Source organism: Pundamilia nyererei, unplaced genomic scaffold (assembly GCF_000239375.1).
Source record: "Pundamilia nyererei isolate P.nyererei 1_Seehausen unplaced genomic scaffold, PunNye1.0 scaffold00424, whole genome shotgun sequence".
NCBI classification, from domain to species: domain Eukaryota; kingdom Metazoa; phylum Chordata; class Actinopteri; order Cichliformes; family Cichlidae; genus Pundamilia; species Pundamilia nyererei.
Window position 1 is genome coordinate 242,696 of NW_005187825.1, and position 16,934 is coordinate 259,629.

General features: G+C 41.2%; 2 protein-coding genes across 3 annotated transcripts in view; one reads left to right on the forward strand and one right to left on the reverse strand.

Moving 5' to 3' along the window:
• Positions 1 to 6,017, forward strand: part of pex6 (peroxisomal biogenesis factor 6) — a 21,091-nt gene extending 15,074 nt beyond the window's left edge. The window contains exons 16-18 of one of the 2 annotated variants that reach the window (XM_005753382.1): positions 1,370 to 1,447; positions 1,733 to 1,872; positions 5,723 to 6,017. In XM_005753382.1, coding sequence (XP_005753439.1) covers positions 1,370 to 1,447; positions 1,733 to 1,872; positions 5,723 to 5,859 — 355 coding nt within the window. In that variant the 3' untranslated portion in view covers positions 5,860 to 6,017. The remainder of the gene's footprint in view (positions 1 to 1,369; positions 1,448 to 1,732; positions 1,873 to 5,722) is intronic. The other variant, XM_005753383.1, reaches the window with a different exon arrangement.
• Positions 6,018 to 7,589: 1,572 nt separating this feature from the next.
• LOC102214865 (uncharacterized) lies at positions 7,590 to 11,297 on the reverse strand. The gene is made up of 2 exons (XM_005753385.1): positions 11,202 to 11,297; positions 7,590 to 8,657 (listed from the first exon to the last, which is right to left on the reverse strand). Coding segments are annotated over exons 1-2 (876 nt in total). The 5' UTR covers positions 11,203 to 11,297; the 3' UTR covers positions 7,590 to 7,782.
• Between the last annotated feature and the right edge of the window lie 5,637 nt (positions 11,298 to 16,934).

The window sequence follows — 16,934 nt, forward strand, 5'->3', positions numbered from 1 at the left end:
TCCCGTGGCTGTCATGCGACCGGCTATTGCAGTTAATAATACAACGGCTTCTTGACATTTTTTGTTTCTTTTTATCGCTGTGTGACTGATTTTAATTGAAAGCCTGCGTGCGCTAGTACCGCTTGCCACGAGTTCCCAGAATCCTTTGCGGTTCTACCCGTGAATGACGTCACATTTTCAATCTCTATATAATATGCATGTTAAATTTTATATTTGTGAAATATCAAGTCTTTTCAAGCAAACCGGTTCAAGTCCAATTCAAGTCCCAAGTCATTGGTGTAAAAGTCCAAGTCAAGTCACAAGTCTTAGAACATTTTTTCAAGTCAAGTCTAAAGTCATAAAATTAATGACTCGAGTCTGACTCGAGTCCAAGTCATGTGACTCGAGTCTGACTCGAGTCCAAGTCATGTGACTCGAGTCCACACCTCTGGTCTAAACCAGGGGTGGGCAACATCAGGCCTTGAGGGCCGGTGTCCTGCAGTTTTAGATATCATCCTAGGGCAACTTCTGTTCCCTGAAGGAGAGGAACGAGGTACAACACAACATTGCCCTGCCGCACAGCTTGGCTCGGTGAAGAGCGACTATCGAACTGAGGGATGACTGTGATGACACGGGGTATATATGTAGGCGGGGCCGTGCGCATGTCATCGCGGGCCATCCGCTTTAAAGGTGTGAATAAAGGTTTCTTCAGCCAGGGCACGTGGGAGCGTAATATCAAATACTTATGTGTTGTACTAGGGCTGTGCGATATGACCAAAATCTCATATCCTGATATTAAGACGTCTATCGTCCCGATAACGATATAAATCACAAACATGGAACATTTTCTGTAAATCCTGTGAATCTCGGGCAGCTCGACTTGTGTGAAGTGTTTCCAGCTGGGCGTCATGTAGCTGGAGGCGAGTGTTTTAACCGATGCATGAAACGATACATTTTTAGTCATAAGTTGTAACGGCGCCGTTTTCTTCGAGTATTTATTACACGGCGTGCTGCGGGGAAAAGCCTGTTCTAACGTTTGAGTCTAAGGTTTATTTTTTAGCACCTGACGGCTCTTTTTGCTTCTCATTCATAAACTCTCTGCATCTTTCACGTGATTCAGTTTATTTTGAAAAGTCTCAACAGGATCGTGTCACTAGCGTGTCACGTGCGACACCACGAAACAAACGATAGCGTAAAATGAAACGACAGACGTTTTTATATCGTCATCCGATATATATCGTTACATTGAACAGCCCCATGTTGTACCTCGTTCCTCTGCTTCGGGGAACAGCAGTTATAGATATAACATTATGTTTCATTTGGAATCAATTAGACAGATTTCTCTGATTTCAGTGTGTGTCTGAACCTCTCCTGGACTTTGTCTTCTTAGGTTTGATAAGCTGGTCTACATGGGAATCAATGAGGATCGTGTTTCCCAGCTGCAGGTTTTTCAGGCCATCCTCAGAAAGTAAGAACAGCACTTCCTGCGAAGGCTGGGCCTTTACACAAGCTGCAAAAAGCTAGGCACAAAAAGCAGCCATCGAGCTTTTTTCTCCGACATTTTTCATTCTGATATGTTTCATTAAATACTTTGGTCTTCACAGCTTCAGTACAGAGAACCTGTCATCGGATTAAAGTAAAATTATGAAATTATGAGCATGAGAAATTTGTGTTTACGTAGCATCAGTCCATTTAAATGGTAAGTACTATACTTTAACTTCATCTTTTAAAATGAGCTTTTTCTTGGTTCCAGATTTCAGTTAGACCCTGCTGTGAATCTCCAAGAGGTGGTGGACTGCTGCCCTGCTCACATGACCGGTGCTGACCTATACGCTCTTTGTTCAGATGCCACGATGGCAGCCATCAAGAGGAAGATCTCTCTCATCAGTGACGGTGAGGAAACCTGATTCATTCTGATTCATTGAAAGGACTAGATGTTACAATCCCTGATGATGCATTGCTTAAGCGATGACTACTATGAGGAAAGGCAGCCCGAAGCTTTTTCAGGGGGACACATTGTCAGCTGTGTGCCTCAACTACACAGGGTGTTTCGGCCTTTTGTCACAAATATTTTACTCTTAGCTTCCTTGGTTAGGTGTAGGGATTAGAAATCTGATCTAGAGTATTATATTTAAATTATTAACATTTTTTTTTGTGATCAACATTTTATTGATTTAAAACGGGGAGGGGGGGTACAGACATATACAGCACAACTGTAAACTGCAGTAGCAAAGCAAACATTGGTCACAAGGCATAGGGACAGCAAAGAACAAACACAAAGTCAAAACCAGTTATTGCCTGTTCCAGGAGGAAGAGGATGTGAATCCAGCGAACAACATTTTGCATTGTATTTGTTTTAAGGAGATTTCAGAGGTATCATAAGGAGACAAAGACCAGGATTGGGAATATAAAAAAACTTCCAGCACCTCGGATAACACAGAGTTCACAAAGACCCAAAAATTGGATACAACAGGACCGTCCCAAAACGTGCAAGAACGAGCCTGGTGACGAATCATTGCAGATGTGACAGTGATACGTAGCCTGTAGTTTCATCTGGAACCTCCTACAGGGTGTAATGTATGTTCTGTGTATGGTTTTCAATTGATGCGCCAGGTTCTTAGAAGTCAAACTCAGATTAGACCACACTGTATCCCAGTCTACATTAACCTGTAGTCCTCCCAGTTCCCTGACCCAAATAGATTCAGTGGGCAGGGGCTTTATACCCTGTTCAGCTAATTTGTTGTAGATTTTGGAAACAGAAGGTCTGCCAGAGTTAGGCAAGATCCATTCCAGCATGGGATGAGAGGGAAGAGGAGAGTCCCAGGGGACACCATATGCTTTTAAAGCTGATCTGAGCTGCAGATACACGAAGTAAGAAGAAAAACGTGTCCTTAAGTCCTGAAATGAACGAAGGCCTTGGGCGTTGAATAGATAATCAAAAAGGTTTATCCCGAGTGAGAACCAAGAGGGTTGAACAAATGGTTGGTGATATATTTGGAGGGCTGATGAAGACAACACAATGTCAGGATCCCAAATCTCATGGAGTCAGTCGAGGGAAGTGACCCAATTACTTTCTTGGGGAAGTTTATTCCCAAGATTGTGGAACTATTGGTTTGGTCTGTCACTGTGATAATGGTCTTTTCTTTCTGATTTCATTTTTATTTTAATTATATCTTCTAACCTGTTGTTGCCTTTACCCATGAACTTAACTTTCATTTTTGGGAACGTAATAAATAATGCAGATTTTATCGTTATTACTGTTGATTTGTTTACTCAGACCTTCTCTGTCACTTTTTAACCGGATCTCGAGGGAAGGAAGTCCCTTTTAGCACAGTTGCATTAGCAGATTTGTCTGAAGCTGGTTTTTCTCTTTGCTCCAGAAGAGGTATACACAGGGCTCTCCCCGTCTGCTCTCTGCAATATGTTGACATTTCTATTGTTTTTGCAGGTCTTGTCCTTCTAACAGGGTTTTCCAGTCAACTGTTCATTCTTCTGCTGCTGATAAGTGTAATGGGGTTGTGAGATTTTCCATTGTAATCTACAGTTCAAATTGTTGGGCTGACAACGGTGGTAGAATAGCTGTGCAAAAACTCAAACTGATTTGTGGTCAGCTAGTACTGCTGGGCCTCTCAGGCTTTAAACTTGTTATATGTGCTCTGATGGATCATACACTGTATAGATTATTAACAGAGTCTTTGCAAGCGTGGTCAAACAACAATAGCAATAGTAGATTGCTGCTGCCTGTTAAATCCTAGTGTTTACCCACCTATCATTAAGACATAAATCCAACTCAAGAATTGACTTTAGTTTTGTGTCTAGTTGTTTGTTCCACGAAATCTGAGGTGAATCACGTAGGCTTTACTCTCCCTGACTGTGAAGTAGGGCTGCCACGATTAGTCGACTAGTCACGATTATGTCGACTATTAAAATCGTCGACAACTAATTTAATAGTCGACGCATCGTGTGAAGCTTTGTAAGATCACAAAGGACACAGGAATGAGTAGTAGGATTTAAGAGTGTAATAACGGACTGAAACAGAAGATGGCAGCACTGCATGTACAAGGATGCCAGCTGCCGTTAAACCCCGAGAAGAAGCTTTGTCCCAGAATTCATAGCGCAGCCCGGCTCAGTTTCCAACAATGGCGGCAGCTAGTTAGTTTTAACTTTACTCTTATTATTCTTTCTGGGTCACAAAATAAACGTTTAACATATTTTCAGGCGAGAATGTAGCTGTGTAAACCTCAAATATCTGCTCAGTTTATCAAGACACCACATATTTTCAAAAGCACTCCGACGTTTTCGGAGACGTCGTTAGCTAGGCGGGGGCAAGGCTCACTAGAGCCGTGAGAACACCGGACTCCCGGCAAATCGTTTTCAAACCCACCGCTGTCTTTCGCTAGTCAGGTTAAACATATATATAAGTCACTTAGATAACTTAAAAATGTTATTGTTTGGCTTTCTTTAGTATTTTATTTGTTCCTGAGTAAATCGGTTTGGCTGAGATTAAAGTTATAGTTTTTGCACAGCTAAAACTGTCAAGCAGACAGCTGATTATCAGAAGTTTGAGACGCTGGAGAATATACTCCGGTGTCCTGTTATATTTTAGATAGCAAGGAGTTTATTAAACTTCACCGAAACAATCTGCAAATTTCATTAAAAATTAATAAACTACCATCTTGTCTTTATTTTTAGTTAGCACAAACACTTCAAGCTGTAAGCTAATGATAGTTATATAAGACCAGATGCTGCTGGTGCAATAAGCTGTACGTCCAATGAAAGATGATCTGATTAGTCGACTAATCGCAAAAATAATCGGTGACTAGTCGACTATCAAAATAATCGTTTGTGGCAGCCCTACTGTGAAGCAGGGACTGCTCCGTACACTACACCTCATCGAAACACCACCTAACTGTGCGATGAGCTCTTTGGGAAGCCCCGGTCGGTGTCTCTGAATCCAACCACAGACGACTTCAACCCCGACCTCCTCTTGCCGCCTTTTATTGAAAACAGTTACAGTGCACACAAGCAGCACCCATTGTAAAATCCCCCTATGGTCACAAAAGGTTAAAATAGTGTGTGTGTGTGTGTGTGTGTGTGTGTGTGTGCGTGTGCGTGTTTTGGGGGTGCGTGTTTTGGGGGTGCGTTTGTGTGACTTCCTGCTCACCAAAGGCTAATCTCCCCCCCGTATATGGCTTAACCCCTCTAACAGTCTCACTAAACACGAACACAGGTGAGGTCATAAAGGCAGGAAGTAAAACATCCTCACTAAATAAGAAACAGAACCCTCACATAGGATGTGTCCCTGTAATGAAACACTACAGCCTCCCCCACCCACAGGCTGGGGAGGTCAACAGAAACAAAAGAATGTCTTTGATCATGCTGCTTGAACTAAGACTTACAAATTTAAGTAACACAATGACAACATTTAACAATTTGATTTGTGTAAAAACAACAAAAATGTGATCACAAAAGATACACTTCCTGTTCCTCTTTCTGTGCTTGTTGTTATTTGTAGTAAACACTGATGGACTATATGTATAGAAAAGTCTGAGTGCAGCTGCAGTCTGCCAGCTGAAAGTTGTGCCCGTTAACAGCTGATTCTGCTGGTCTGACAAAAATGATGCAAAAAGATCCCTGTTCCACATCTTTAAACTTTTGAACAGGCGGTGAGATCGGCGCGACTTGTCTGCTCTTCTCCCTTCAAACCTTTTACCCTCTGCATCCCTTCCTCTCTCCCTGTCAGGTCTAGACTCTGAAGACTCTCCTGTCCTCCTCTCTACTGAGGATTTCTCCACTGCTTTAGAAAACTTCAAGTCATCAGTTTCTGATGAGGAGCTCCTGCGATACAAAGACATTCAACAAAAACTCGCTGCAAAGTAGAAACACGCAGACATCTGTTCGTCATGGGGCTGACAGATGTTCAACAGTTTCATTTAAATCACCTCAGAAACATCACTGCTGTACAATACTGCACGGCAATGTAAATCATGTAAACAGAAGTTGGTAATATATTTAATTAATAAAGACACTAATGAAAAGTGGTTTGTCTGTCTCTGTGTTAGCCGTGTGACCCTGGACCGTCAGTCTATCCCGGGTGTACCCGGCCTCTCGCAGCCTGTAGGCTCACTGTGACCCTGGACTGGCTGGATGAAAACTGGTGTAGAATTTCACTGTGTTTGGTGGAGCTGCCATCATCATTTGTAATTGGCACATAAGCGGGGCGTCGGAAAGATCTGGAGTCGTGTTTCAGCACCTTCAGTAAATCTGAGCGGCAGCTTAATGCTGTTAAGGAAGATCTTTCTATTTCTGTGCTGGAGCCATGGTTTCACCTGCAACGCTCGCCACACAGCCTGCTTTCCTTCTCGTGTCTGTCATGCATGTAAGCATGCATAGGTCAAAGTTACAGCCAGTGTTTTTCTACACGTAACTACCATGAACAAAGCTGCTGATACCATAAACTCCCACAAAAGAAGAATCAGCAGCAGACACAATCTGTTGGACCTTTTTGTCAGCCATGTTAGTGATACTCATAGTTCCCCAAGTGCAACGTTATACTTTTACTTTAAACTTTATCCTTTTTCCTTTTCTGGACAGGGAGGAACGCTGGTTTGAGGGCGGAGTCAAGGGAGGCCATTTACGTGAAAAGGGAAAGGCCCCATCCTCCATTCAGAGATGGCCTAAGGGTCCATCTGTCACCATCTTACATGCTGTGATTGCAGCCATTCAGCTCTCTGTGAATGAGACTCATGGCCGTTGATCAGTGAGCGTTGTTCAGTGGTCATGAGAATTTGCATATTAATGATCATAAACTGACCTCCCAGCCCATTGTTCCGTCAGTGCTGCTGGTTTCAGTCATTATGCAGATGTTTACAAGGTTGGAAACCTGCAGTCAGCTGAGACTGAAGAAGGCAGTTGGATGAGTGACAAAACGTTTCTCCCACTGAAAACATCCAGATGAACAGAATTCATTTTTTGGGGCTGTTTATAATAGATGTAATTTATCCACTCCGGGTTTTTTATTGTTGGTATTACATGTCCAAAGAATAGAAGCCATGATGTGATCCTGCAACAATTTAATTGCATACTTTAAATTTATCAGGGATCTCTGGGGTGTCTTTGTTTGAAATCATTAACAATAGCAGCCCGTCTGACAGCCTGGTGGAAGTGTTTCAACAAATGTGTCCTTAGAAGTTTATTTAGATGGTGCTATTTCGAACAATTCTGACTTCTGACGACCTCAGAATCTGGAGCTTTTTCCTATAAGAGATCTGGAAGTGAGAAAAGGCAATAAATAGACATTTTCACATAATAAATGTGCAACAGTAGGGCTGATGAGAAATAGAAATCTATTTTAATATTTGATATCTGGCAAATAGATCTTTAAATTAGTTGGTGTTGATGCTTCTTATCACCTGTCCATGGGCCTTTGGAGAAAAAGCCCATGGACGGTGTCTGCTCATTATACTGGAGTGCTTTTGAAGAGAGGTATTTTGAATATAACTTTGTAAGGTGTAGTCCCCTCACTTATGTACTCATCAGTAAAAAAGCTGTCTTTGTGCCATCTGAATTTCATGTTAATTCCAGACAGAGGAGGATTTTTTTAAAGGTTTATTTGAAGATCATCACACACTGACAGTGTTTGTTTTTTTTTACATCGGAGTTTCAGTGGTAGAGCACAGAGACAACTATGAAAAAGGCAAATGTATTGATTTATTTATTGATTTGGTGTCGATAAAGTAACTATCTAAACTCTGTAACATTAAAAACAGTCAAAATCTTCTCCTTCACTCATGCATCGTTTCACTATAAAACAGTCACATCACATAAATCCTGCTGAGGGGAGATTACAAGTGCAGTCTCTTCAGAATCTTCATCTTTATTTCCACCACTCATTCCTTCTGAATGACTTTGACCTTCATCACTTGAGGTACTCGTTTCATCCTCATCCTTGTCCTTGCTCTGGTTCCCCTCCTCTTCATTCTGTCTGTTTAGTGCCCTCTCCCTCAGATCATCCCCCTCCAAACTTGAGCAGTCATCCGAAGTGTCGCTGTCTTCCTCCTTGTGTTCTCCTTTTTCCTCGTTGCTTAGTTCATTATTAGCTCCTTCTCCACCCCTCCACACCTCTCCCTCATCTGCCTGTCCTCCTTCTGTGTCCTCAATGGCATCCTCCTCCATGGCATCCTCTGCTGGTCTCTTGTCCCCTGGCCAAAGCTGAACACCCAGGTGGTCCTCCAGGTTCCTGATCCAGGTTCTCAGCCTCCCCCTCACATCTAATAGGAACCTGGGCACAGAGCCGCTATGGTCGGACTGCTGGCACACGTGATGGAGATATGCCACAAGCACCATCAAAACCATGATGACCAACAGAATGACAATAAGCCAAATCTTCACTGCCTTTTCGGTTGTGGAGGGTGAGGAAGTTTTGCGATATAGAGTTGTATTTGTTTTACCTGATGGAACAACGGTTGTAACTGAATTGGATGTTGGGGAGGATGTTGTTGTGCTGTTTGTAGCTCCAGAGGGAGAGTGTGAATAGCCTAAAGTTTGAGTAGATGTCGTATTGTTCTCTAGAGTATAGTTTTGAGTGCTGGTAGCAAAAGATACGGGAATCAAGAGTATCAGTATAAACACTGACATAAGAAGGATGGCTTTGGTCCTCATGGTGACTCTGTAGATCACTAAAAAGACAAAAAGCAGAAACTGCAGTTAAAATGATGTGAATCACAAGAAATGACCTCAGTAGCTCTAAACTCAATGAACAACCTGTGAACAGATTTGTCAGGTAATGTTTCTTTAAACACTAAATGATTATTCAGTTTTGTTTATATAGCACCAAACCACAACAACAGTTGCCTCAAGGCGCTTAATATTGTAAGGTAAAGACCCTACAATAATACAGAAAGCCCAACAATGACACTTTGGGAATGAAAAACTCCCTTTGAACAATCAGAAACATCTGGCAGAACCAGGTGACCAGTAGGGGCTGTGGGGAGGGAGATGGTCAACAGTGGGTGCCTCCCCTACTAAAGAAGCATGCCGTGGTGGAGAGCTGGAAAAAGAAGCAGCGGCAACAACAGGTAGACACTACAAAGGCACACACAAGAAGACGTGTGTGTAAAAACATAAACCCCACATTGTTTGCAATAAACAATTTCTGTAAATGTGCAGATGTGATTGTTTGCCAGCAACTTTCCTCTCTACTTGGAACTGTATACAGTAGATACAGCAGTACCTGTACTCTATAGCTCCATCCAGCAGGTAAATAGTTACATATTGTTAATGCACATATTTTAAATGTTTTAAAGAACTTCAATAACTCAATAGACTCAAGACATTTGCCTGAATATTTAAAAAAATGATTTATAATGTTTATTTTCATTCTTCCATGATATGACCTTAGTGTCTCCTCACTGTGCAGCTGGTCTTTTTTCCTGCTACTTATCTCTTCTCCTGCATATTGCATTACCATTCTGAACATGTGTCTGTCTCGTGGTTACAGCGTCACCAATTTGCTCTGGTTTTTCAGAGGTTTTTCTTTCCCACATTACTCAGTGCTTGCTAAGAGGGGAACTTTGCATTACACTGTATACAACAGATGCATAGAGTCTGACAGATTGGAGATGAAACTACTTTAGCAGAGGTACAAAGGTGAAGAAGAAGCAAGAAATCTGCTATATTTAACATCATAAATGATAAACACACTGTACAGTTACAGCAGCTGTGATTTAGCTAGAAGCCAGGCAAACAGGTTTTTCACTTGCATCTTATTTAGAATTGAACTATTGACATTATTAACATCATATTTTATAAACTGATATCTGAAAAAAATGTTCAGCTATGATTATGAGACACACACCTGTGTGAAGTGACAATCAGTCATGCTTGTATTAGTTACAGGAAGTATGCTGTCATAAGAGTAAGAGTAAGAGTTGCTTTTAGGATAATTAAAAATACAAGACTGACTGATGAAAAGCACACGGACACTCGCTGAAAACTTCACGAGGTACACCTGGTCAGCTGCTTGTTAATGCAAATCAGCAAATCACATGGCAGCAACTAAATGCATGTAGGAATGCAGTCATGGTCGAGATGACATCAGAACGGCGAAGAAAGGTGATTTAAGTGAATCTGGTTGTACTGAGTATTTCAGTAACTGCTGATCTACTGGGATTTCCCCATATAACCATGTCTACAGTCTACAAAGAAACTGGTCAGAAATAGAGCAGCAGCAGCTTCCTGTGTGAGAACGCCTTGTTGATGCCAGAGGTCAGAATGGCCAGGCTGTTTTGAGCAGACAGGAAGACAACTGTAATAACCTTTCTCTATTTGTGTTGTGTACTCTTCGTTGTGCATTTCAAAAAGAGCACCTTGGAATGCTAACACATGAAACTTTAAGCAGATGGACAACAGAAAACCACACTGGCTTCCACTCCTGTTAGCAAAGAACAGGAAACTGAGTCTACAGTTTTTGTGAAGCCATGAAAACCGTTTGCACAGAACACTCCACTAATAACGAGAATGCCAAATGTTAAAGTAAAAAGGTTATATTTGCCCTGTTCACTGACTCACACTCGTTCAGGCTCAGGATGTGGTTAGTTCTGTGCACTCTGCATCTGTATTTCACTGAAAAAACAGGAAATCGATTTTGCACCTATCTGCAACTTTGCAACAGCAACTGCAGTAATCAGGGGTTTTTCTAACTGGCACCTGTGAATTCTGACTGTTCTATACACAGGACTAATTGTTCTTTTCACTGACAACAAAGTGAGTTTCACTGCTTCAGTCCACTTCAGATCACTGAGATCTGCACGTGGCCCACCATGTTAAATATTTATAGTGTGGTCACTGTAATGAAGCTTTCATTGCAGCGACCACATTAGAGTTCCTCATGAATAATGACAGCTGCTGAACTCTTATGAATCTCTGTAAAAGGAAACTCAGTTTCAGTTTAGTTAAATCATCCCAGGACTGAAGCTGATTCTAGCCGCATGTTACATATTTTATTACCTTCAATTCAGATAGATTTCTCTCATACTGTAACACAGGAAACGTTTGTTCTTTGAGAATGAAGAACATTTACAACAGGTAGGCAGAAGACAAGGAGGTGAATAAATATGTCCAATAAAGAAATGAGTTAAAATAAATGGGAAACTTTATAATACCAGAAAGATACAATATTAAAAAGTAACAAACCAAACTAAAAACTGCAAGTATTTACTTACTCAGTAAATGAACAATTCAGTGAAGTAATGCCAAGCTCCCAAGAAAGACAGGATGTGAAGGAGGCAAAGTTATAGCTACGTATGTGAGAAGACTTAGAGAAGGGAAAGAAAGCAGACACTGAGGGTGGGTGGGGGAACAACAAAGATGAAGGCTTCAGAAAATAGCTTGCCACATGCTCTCATCTCACAGGTCTCATGCAGTCATTTGTCTAACTTTCCTTTTCTAGCATTCAAATGCAGCAGATATAAAATGCTAAAGACAGAAATTAAAGCTGCAAACACAGAGGGCAGATGACCTGTGCTACAGCTTGGGCGAGCTGTTGGTGATTATACGCACGCAGTCGTTTCTATAAAGCATGTGAAGTTTAGGACAGATTACATGATGTACAACTGTGAAATACAATGTGATGTCCTAGAATAAAACAGCCCTACAGGTCATGTTAATGTCCTAACACAGGGGTCAGCAACCTTTAACACCCAAAGAGCCGTTTGGACCCAGTTTCCACAGAAAAGAAAACACTGGGAGCAGCAAATACTTTTTGACATCTAAAATGAAGATAACACTGTTATTGTTTTTTACCTTTACGCTTTGTATAAACAACTAAATTGTGTTGCTTATGAAATCCATGAAGTGCTACAGAGAAAATTTAATTTTATTTATGTAATGAACACATTTTGAACTCTTAAAAAAATATAACAAAAAGGAGATACACCCAGGTGAAGGTCTCTTTTAAATGAATTAAAAAGCTGAACTTAAATTATTCATATAGCAAACAAAAACTGTAGTGAGCCGTCATCCTTATATCACCTTTGGGATTTTGCGGCCTGTAGCGGAGCTTTGACCTGAATTTTAAAAATAATTGGAAAAAATCAACTGAAAAATAAATATTTGCAAAATATCTGGATAAATATTTATTTTACATGGCTAATGTGTGTGTCGCATTGTGGTCTGCAGTGCCGCTGCAGGGGAGGCACCTGAGCGGCATCCTGTCAGTCTGTGCTCTCTCTGCTGTTGTGTTGGTGTGTGTGGGCTGTGAGCTGGACAGCTGCAGCCGGCTGTGTGGCTACAGCAACCATGTGTGTAAAGTGGTCAATCCGGTTGTTCAGTGATGATGCGACGAATCCTACTTCCGGGCCTAAAGTAGTCTGCGTTTAATATGGCTTTTATGTTGTTAACATGTTTAATGTTTTGTATTTTCTTCTATTTAATCTCAAAAAGCTCCTAAAACAGTCAGTGATCCCTGTTGACCTCCCTCGGCTTTTATTACCACTAATCATTTATTTAAGCTCAGTTTTTAAAACCTTAGGATGTAACTACAGCCCAGCCCATGCAGCAGTATATGAATGACTAACCTCGTATTGTGGATGGATTATCTCAGTTGTTCTCCTGGCTGAAGTTTGGTCCTTTTACAGCATCCTGCCATGTGATTACATTTGTTCCTGACCACCGAGAACACTCACGTTAACTTTTATCAAGTGGGAAAAAAAGTTAGCTTGTTTATATTATGCTAACATAGCTGTGTCGCTAGCGGTCACGTAGCACATCATTATATACCAGCTAGCCCAACTTCAGTAACCCTACAAACGTCACTGCTGTTTAGTTTTCTGTCTTCATTTATGTTGGAAGTGATAGCAGAGCTGTACGTTTTAATTTGTTTCCAAAACCCCGCAGTCAGGACATGCTATATTGTATTTAGATAGAAGCTAGCGAGCTAACTCCCTGCTAACTTCTAACTCCGTTAAATGTCATAAATTCCGTTTTCATGGATGCCTGGATGTTAAACTCAATTGTTACACCTGGTAGAGCAGAACGCTGATCATTTTATTAAAGATGAAAGACTTTAGACAGTTTTTAACTCTCAGTAATGCCACAGTGATCGTTTGACATATGGACCTGCAGCGGAGTTTAGGCCCAGACACGGCTAATGACGTCAGACTGAACAACCGGATAAAGAAAAAAAGCATGTTCGTGCAAACATCATTTTTTTCCAAACCACGTGAAGCCGCAGTATAAAGACTATAGAGCCGCATGTTGCCGACCCCTGTCCTAGGAGAAGGCCTGAAATAGTGAAACGAGAACATTTTAACCCTCGTGCTCATTGGGAAAATTTAGCATAAACATTGTTGAAATTGCTGTTCTTGGTGCTCCCTTAACAGACCACAACAAAATACAGTGCACTCACCACAAAACAAAGCATGTTGCTGCTACCTTTGAAATATCTCAGCTTGCATAGGAAATATAATGCCCATCCCTTCTTGTAACCAGCCTTTGTAAGCTTGTTGTCAGTCTAAACACCCAAACATACGACTTAAATCCTGTTCTGCCCTCTTCTTTCACCATCTCTGAAAGTCTTATGTATATTTAGAAGCAGACGATTTCTCCCAAACCACACCATTAGTGCTCTGTACTCCTGCTACTGTCATAAATGCACAAGAGAGTTTCAAGAGGTGGAGCAAGACTTTTCTCTGCATGTGAGCTGAGGCTACTGCAATGACATCTTGTGGCACTATGGAGGCGTTTGCTATCCCCATGTATGAGACCCACACATTCTCTGCATGTGCGTCTCTCAGCTTAAGCAGTGTCAGAGCGTAAATGGAGCGGATACACCAACATGGCTCCAAATTTACATCATTTCAAGTCACTAAATTAAAGAAGTTATTGTAATGATATAATGAATCCAACTCACAAAAGAAATGAGTAAAAAACACATTTCACTATTTTAGCTTCCTCGATGCTGCACACTGATTAGATATTTTATTTTAGGTTTCTGTAATGCGTCATCCACCACTATGCACGAGTTCTTTGATCAATTGTATTGTCTAGATGCATTCTCCATCATCCAGGTAAGTAAATCTCCAAAAGTTGATTGTGTTCATCTGGACGTAGCGTTTTCAGTGGGAGAAACGTTTCGTCACTCATCCAACTGACTTCTTCAGTCTCAGCTGACTGCAGGTTTCCCCAACCTTATAAACGATATATTTGCATAATGACTGAAACCACCCACTGAAGGAACAATGATGAAGGAACTGTCCTCCCAACTGTCCTTCCAGGCCTTCGTTCCTTCAGTGGGCTGGTTTCAGTCATTATGCAAATATATTGTTTATAAGGTTGGAAACCTGCAGTCAGCTGAGACTGAAGACGTCAGTTGGATGAGTGACGAAACGTTTCTCCCACTGAAAACGTCCAGATGAACACAATCAACTTTTGGAGATCAATTATATTATTTGTACTAAAATATACATTTTCAATTGACTTTAACAAAAAGCAGAAGGAACAGTAAAGCTTGTTCTTATTTTTCTTTAAGATATCAAATTACAGTTTTTACTTGTATTCCTGAGCAGAAAAACATGTTTTATTGTTTGAACGTTATGCTTGATTAATGCCTGACTTCCCAGAGAAGTACCAGATTTCTAAAATTCATGTATGTCTTCTTGTTTTTATGACAGGTTGAAGGTTTCGGCTGCAGTATCACTGCCCACATCAGCAACAGGAAAAGTGCAGCTGCAAAGGCTGAACCAGAAGCAAATTTGTGGCAGTGACACCACACTCTCATCTCTCGTGACCCCACACTGTCAGAGGATGCATGTAAATGCATGCGGCATGGAAAAAACATATTTTTTCTTTGTTTCTTTCACAGCAGGTAAGCTTGCTTGTTTTTCTCATCAGCCAATCTTTTTGGTAAAATGGTTCTAGGAACCATATTATCTTGATATATACACAGTACAGCAGCTAAAATAACTATTGAACGCCACTTTTCCAAGTAAATACATTTCTAAAAGTGCTGTTGATATGAAATTCTTACCAGATGTCGACAATAATCCATCCAATCGACACATGCAAAGAAATCAAACCATATATGTCCATAAATTATGTGTAATAATGAGAAATGACACAGGAAGTATTGACATGCATACTCTGTGTAAATGCCTTGTTGTTGGTGATGACAGTTTCAAGGGCTTGAGGGTCCTGAGCAGTATCTTAGCTGGGGTGGCTGTAGCTCAGGAGGTCTCTGTCTGCATGCCAAGTATCCTTAGTATCTAAGATACAAACCTCAAGTTGCTCTCTGATGCATCCATCACAGTATGAATGTGCATGAATGTTAGTTAGTGAGCACTTAAAACCATAGAAGAAAGTGTGAATGACTGTGTTTGAGTGAATGTGGCATGTTATGTAAAGCGCTTTGAGAATCAGTCCATTTACCATTCCCACGACTGCACTCTTCTGGACAGAGATCTTGGATGTTATTCCTGGGATCTGTTGGAGTCACTGCACCGAGTGCTCCGATTACCATTGGGACCACCGTTACCTTTACCCTCTACATTTTCTTGAGCTCGTCTCTGAGCCCTTGGTACTTCACCAGCTTCTCGTGTTCCTTCTTCCTTCCTTAACCATGTTGCTGTCATTCAGTATCACTACATCTATCATTACGGCCGTCTTCTTCTGTTCGTCTACCACCACTATGTCCAGTATATATACAGCCTGCACCTGGGGTCTTGCCTGGTGTGATAGACCCCAGCCTCTATGGATCTTGTGCTCAGAGCTTGTTGTTGTGCTGCCATGATGAAAAATCTATAGGCAGTTTTAGGTTTAGATCAACAAGTCATAAAGACAAGCATCCCACAGTAGTATCTATGAAATCGGCATTGAACAAATTTATAGAAAATCAAGTGTTTTAACAAATTGGAGTTTAAGAATTGATTTCAAGTCTTGTTTCTAACTTTGATGTTTAGTACAGAGATAATGGCTGCTATTTGCATGTGTACATTTAGTGCAGGCTACCATAAAACTTTCCATCTCATAGAAACATAGCACTCTTTGAATAGATGGCTCACAACCCCCCAAACATTGTGGTTAGCACCTTTTTTTTCTTTTCTTTTTTTTTTCCAAATGTAGTATTTGTCTTTAGTCTACTGCATGTTACAAAGAATGTTTTTGTTCTATGTTGCTATTTAAAGTTCTGAAAGCTTAGAGGAGGGTTGTTTATGAATCCTGAAATCCTGCAAATGATTGGAGGACTGTTCAGAACTACATAAACTTGTGAAAGTTCGGTGGGGGTTTTGTTACCGCTATGCAGAGTGTGCTTAAAAAAGAAAAAAGAAAAAGTATTTCATGATCCTCAGTATCTGTGTGTAGAAAATTACCCTCCAACTTGCTAAGAAACTACTAGATATCTAAACCAATTCTCTCTGGACGTTCGAACTCAGCTTGATCATTGATGAAGACTGTTACTGTGACCTGAATGTTTATTGGCTTTACTTTCTACATTTTGTAATCGTATCACCAGACCTGCAGCTGATAGGTACCGACAGGCCAAGCGGAATGCGGCTCGGGTAGTGGCTGAAGCAAAAACTCGGGTGTGGCAGGAGTTCGGAGAGGCCATAGAAAAAGACTTTCAGACTGCCTCGAAGAGATTCTGGCAAACTGTCAAGCGTCTCAGTAGGGGAAAGCGGTGCTCTCAATTCAATTCAATTTTATTTATATAGCGCCAAATCACAACAAAATCGCCTCAAGGCGCTTCACAGATGCAGAGAAAAACCCAACAATCATATGACCCCCTATGAGCAGCACTTTGGCGACAGTGGGAAGGAAAAACTCCAACAGAACCAGGCTCAGGGAGGGGCGGGGCCATCTGCTGCGACTGGTTGGGGTGAGAGAAGGAAGACAGGATAAAGACATGCTGTGGAAGAGAGACAGAGGTTAATAACAGATATGATTCAATGCAGAGAGGTCTG